A 1,245-nucleotide genomic window follows, 5' to 3' on the forward strand; every position below is an offset into this window, starting at 1 on the left:
CTTCTGAATTCCAATCAAATGAGCCCCATCAGAAAAAAAAGAAAGAATAACATTTTCAAAATATTTTCCAATTTAACATTAAGCATCAGACAGTTTAGAATTAGCCTCTTTCCTTATTGAATAAACGCGTTTGGATTGGAAATTTAACCATTTTTGGGAAATACAAAAATTAAGCCATATTTTAACAGTTTTTAATATTAAAGATAAAAATTATTTGTTAAACAAAATAAAAGAATAGTTTAAATAAAAAAACAACAGACATTTTAAATAAAAACGTTTTTATTTCTAAATCCGCTTAAAAGCACAAGTTAAATTTTTAGATCTAAAGGAGAAAGCTTGCGGTGGTCAAACGTTATCACTTTATCATTGAGCAAGAAACTGCGAGTCTGCTTCGTATTAACTATTCATTCAAAGCAAGTTCCATCAGGATACAGGTCTTCAGGTATCAGGTCTTCAGGATCAAGATCATCAGGATCATCAGGATCAGGTCTTCAGGAATCATTGATTTCGAGACAAAAAAAAAACTCTAAAGCCTAAAGCAGCTAAAGGGTACATGACGTATTAGATATCAGTGTTACATTCTGCAAGAACAACAAATTTCAATAGATAAAACAGATATTTGAATATAACAATTAGAGTTCGGACTGTGAGGCCAGTGTTCTGCAGGGTACGTTGATTACTTGTACCCCATCTAAGGTTGGACTTGCAATTGAATACCTAAAAGAGAAATTCTTCGATATTACCTGATAAGATGTTTGATAAAATGGTGATTGATAAAATGTTGACCAATAGGAAAATAAATACAAGTTTAAATCACATTATATTTAGTAGCTTTCAGTACCCTAATGAACCCTATGAAATGATAGGAAATGATAAACAACAAGAGATTCATCAAGCCCTATGCATCGGGGTATGAATTTAAGCGTGTTTCATTGATATGCTGATGCAAAACACTAAATAATCGAACAGAATAGATCTTTGGATATGCAAGGTATGATGAGTTCTTCATAAGGGTACCTTACATTCACAGTTTATATAATTAGCAGTAAGTTTATCGCAGATGATTTCTGGCTCTTCATTCTCGGTGCGAACAAAAAGCTCCTCCCCCTTATTTGTGCACTTATGGATTAGTATGTTTGCGTCAATCAATGAGAAATGGTTAGAAAGTGCATTATTCGTAATTACGAAAGCAGAAAAAAACTTGGTGAGCCGACCAAGTGGTTTGCAACTGTCCCATCTCACAGG

The 1,245-nt window shown here is 33.1% G+C and overlaps 1 protein-coding gene across 1 annotated transcript in view; it reads right to left on the reverse strand.

Moving 5' to 3' along the window:
• Positions 1–277: 277 nt before the first annotated feature.
• The window catches only part of LOC148942086 (N(4)-(Beta-N-acetylglucosaminyl)-L-asparaginase-like), a 124,198-nt gene continuing 123,230 nt past the window's right edge, over positions 278–1,245 (reverse strand). The window contains exon 7 of the mRNA XM_089103708.1: positions 278–717. Within this exon, the coding sequence (XP_088959834.1) occupies positions 633–717 (85 nt within the window). The 3' untranslated portion in view covers positions 278–632. The remainder of the gene's footprint in view (positions 718–1,245) is intronic.

The sequence above is a fragment of the Artemia sp. Qi Xiang Cuo genome, chromosome 17 (genome assembly GCF_049724085.1).
Source record: "Artemia sp. Qi Xiang Cuo chromosome 17, ASM4972408v1, whole genome shotgun sequence".
Taxonomy (NCBI): Eukaryota; Metazoa; Arthropoda; class Branchiopoda; order Anostraca; family Artemiidae; genus Artemia; species Artemia sp. Qi Xiang Cuo.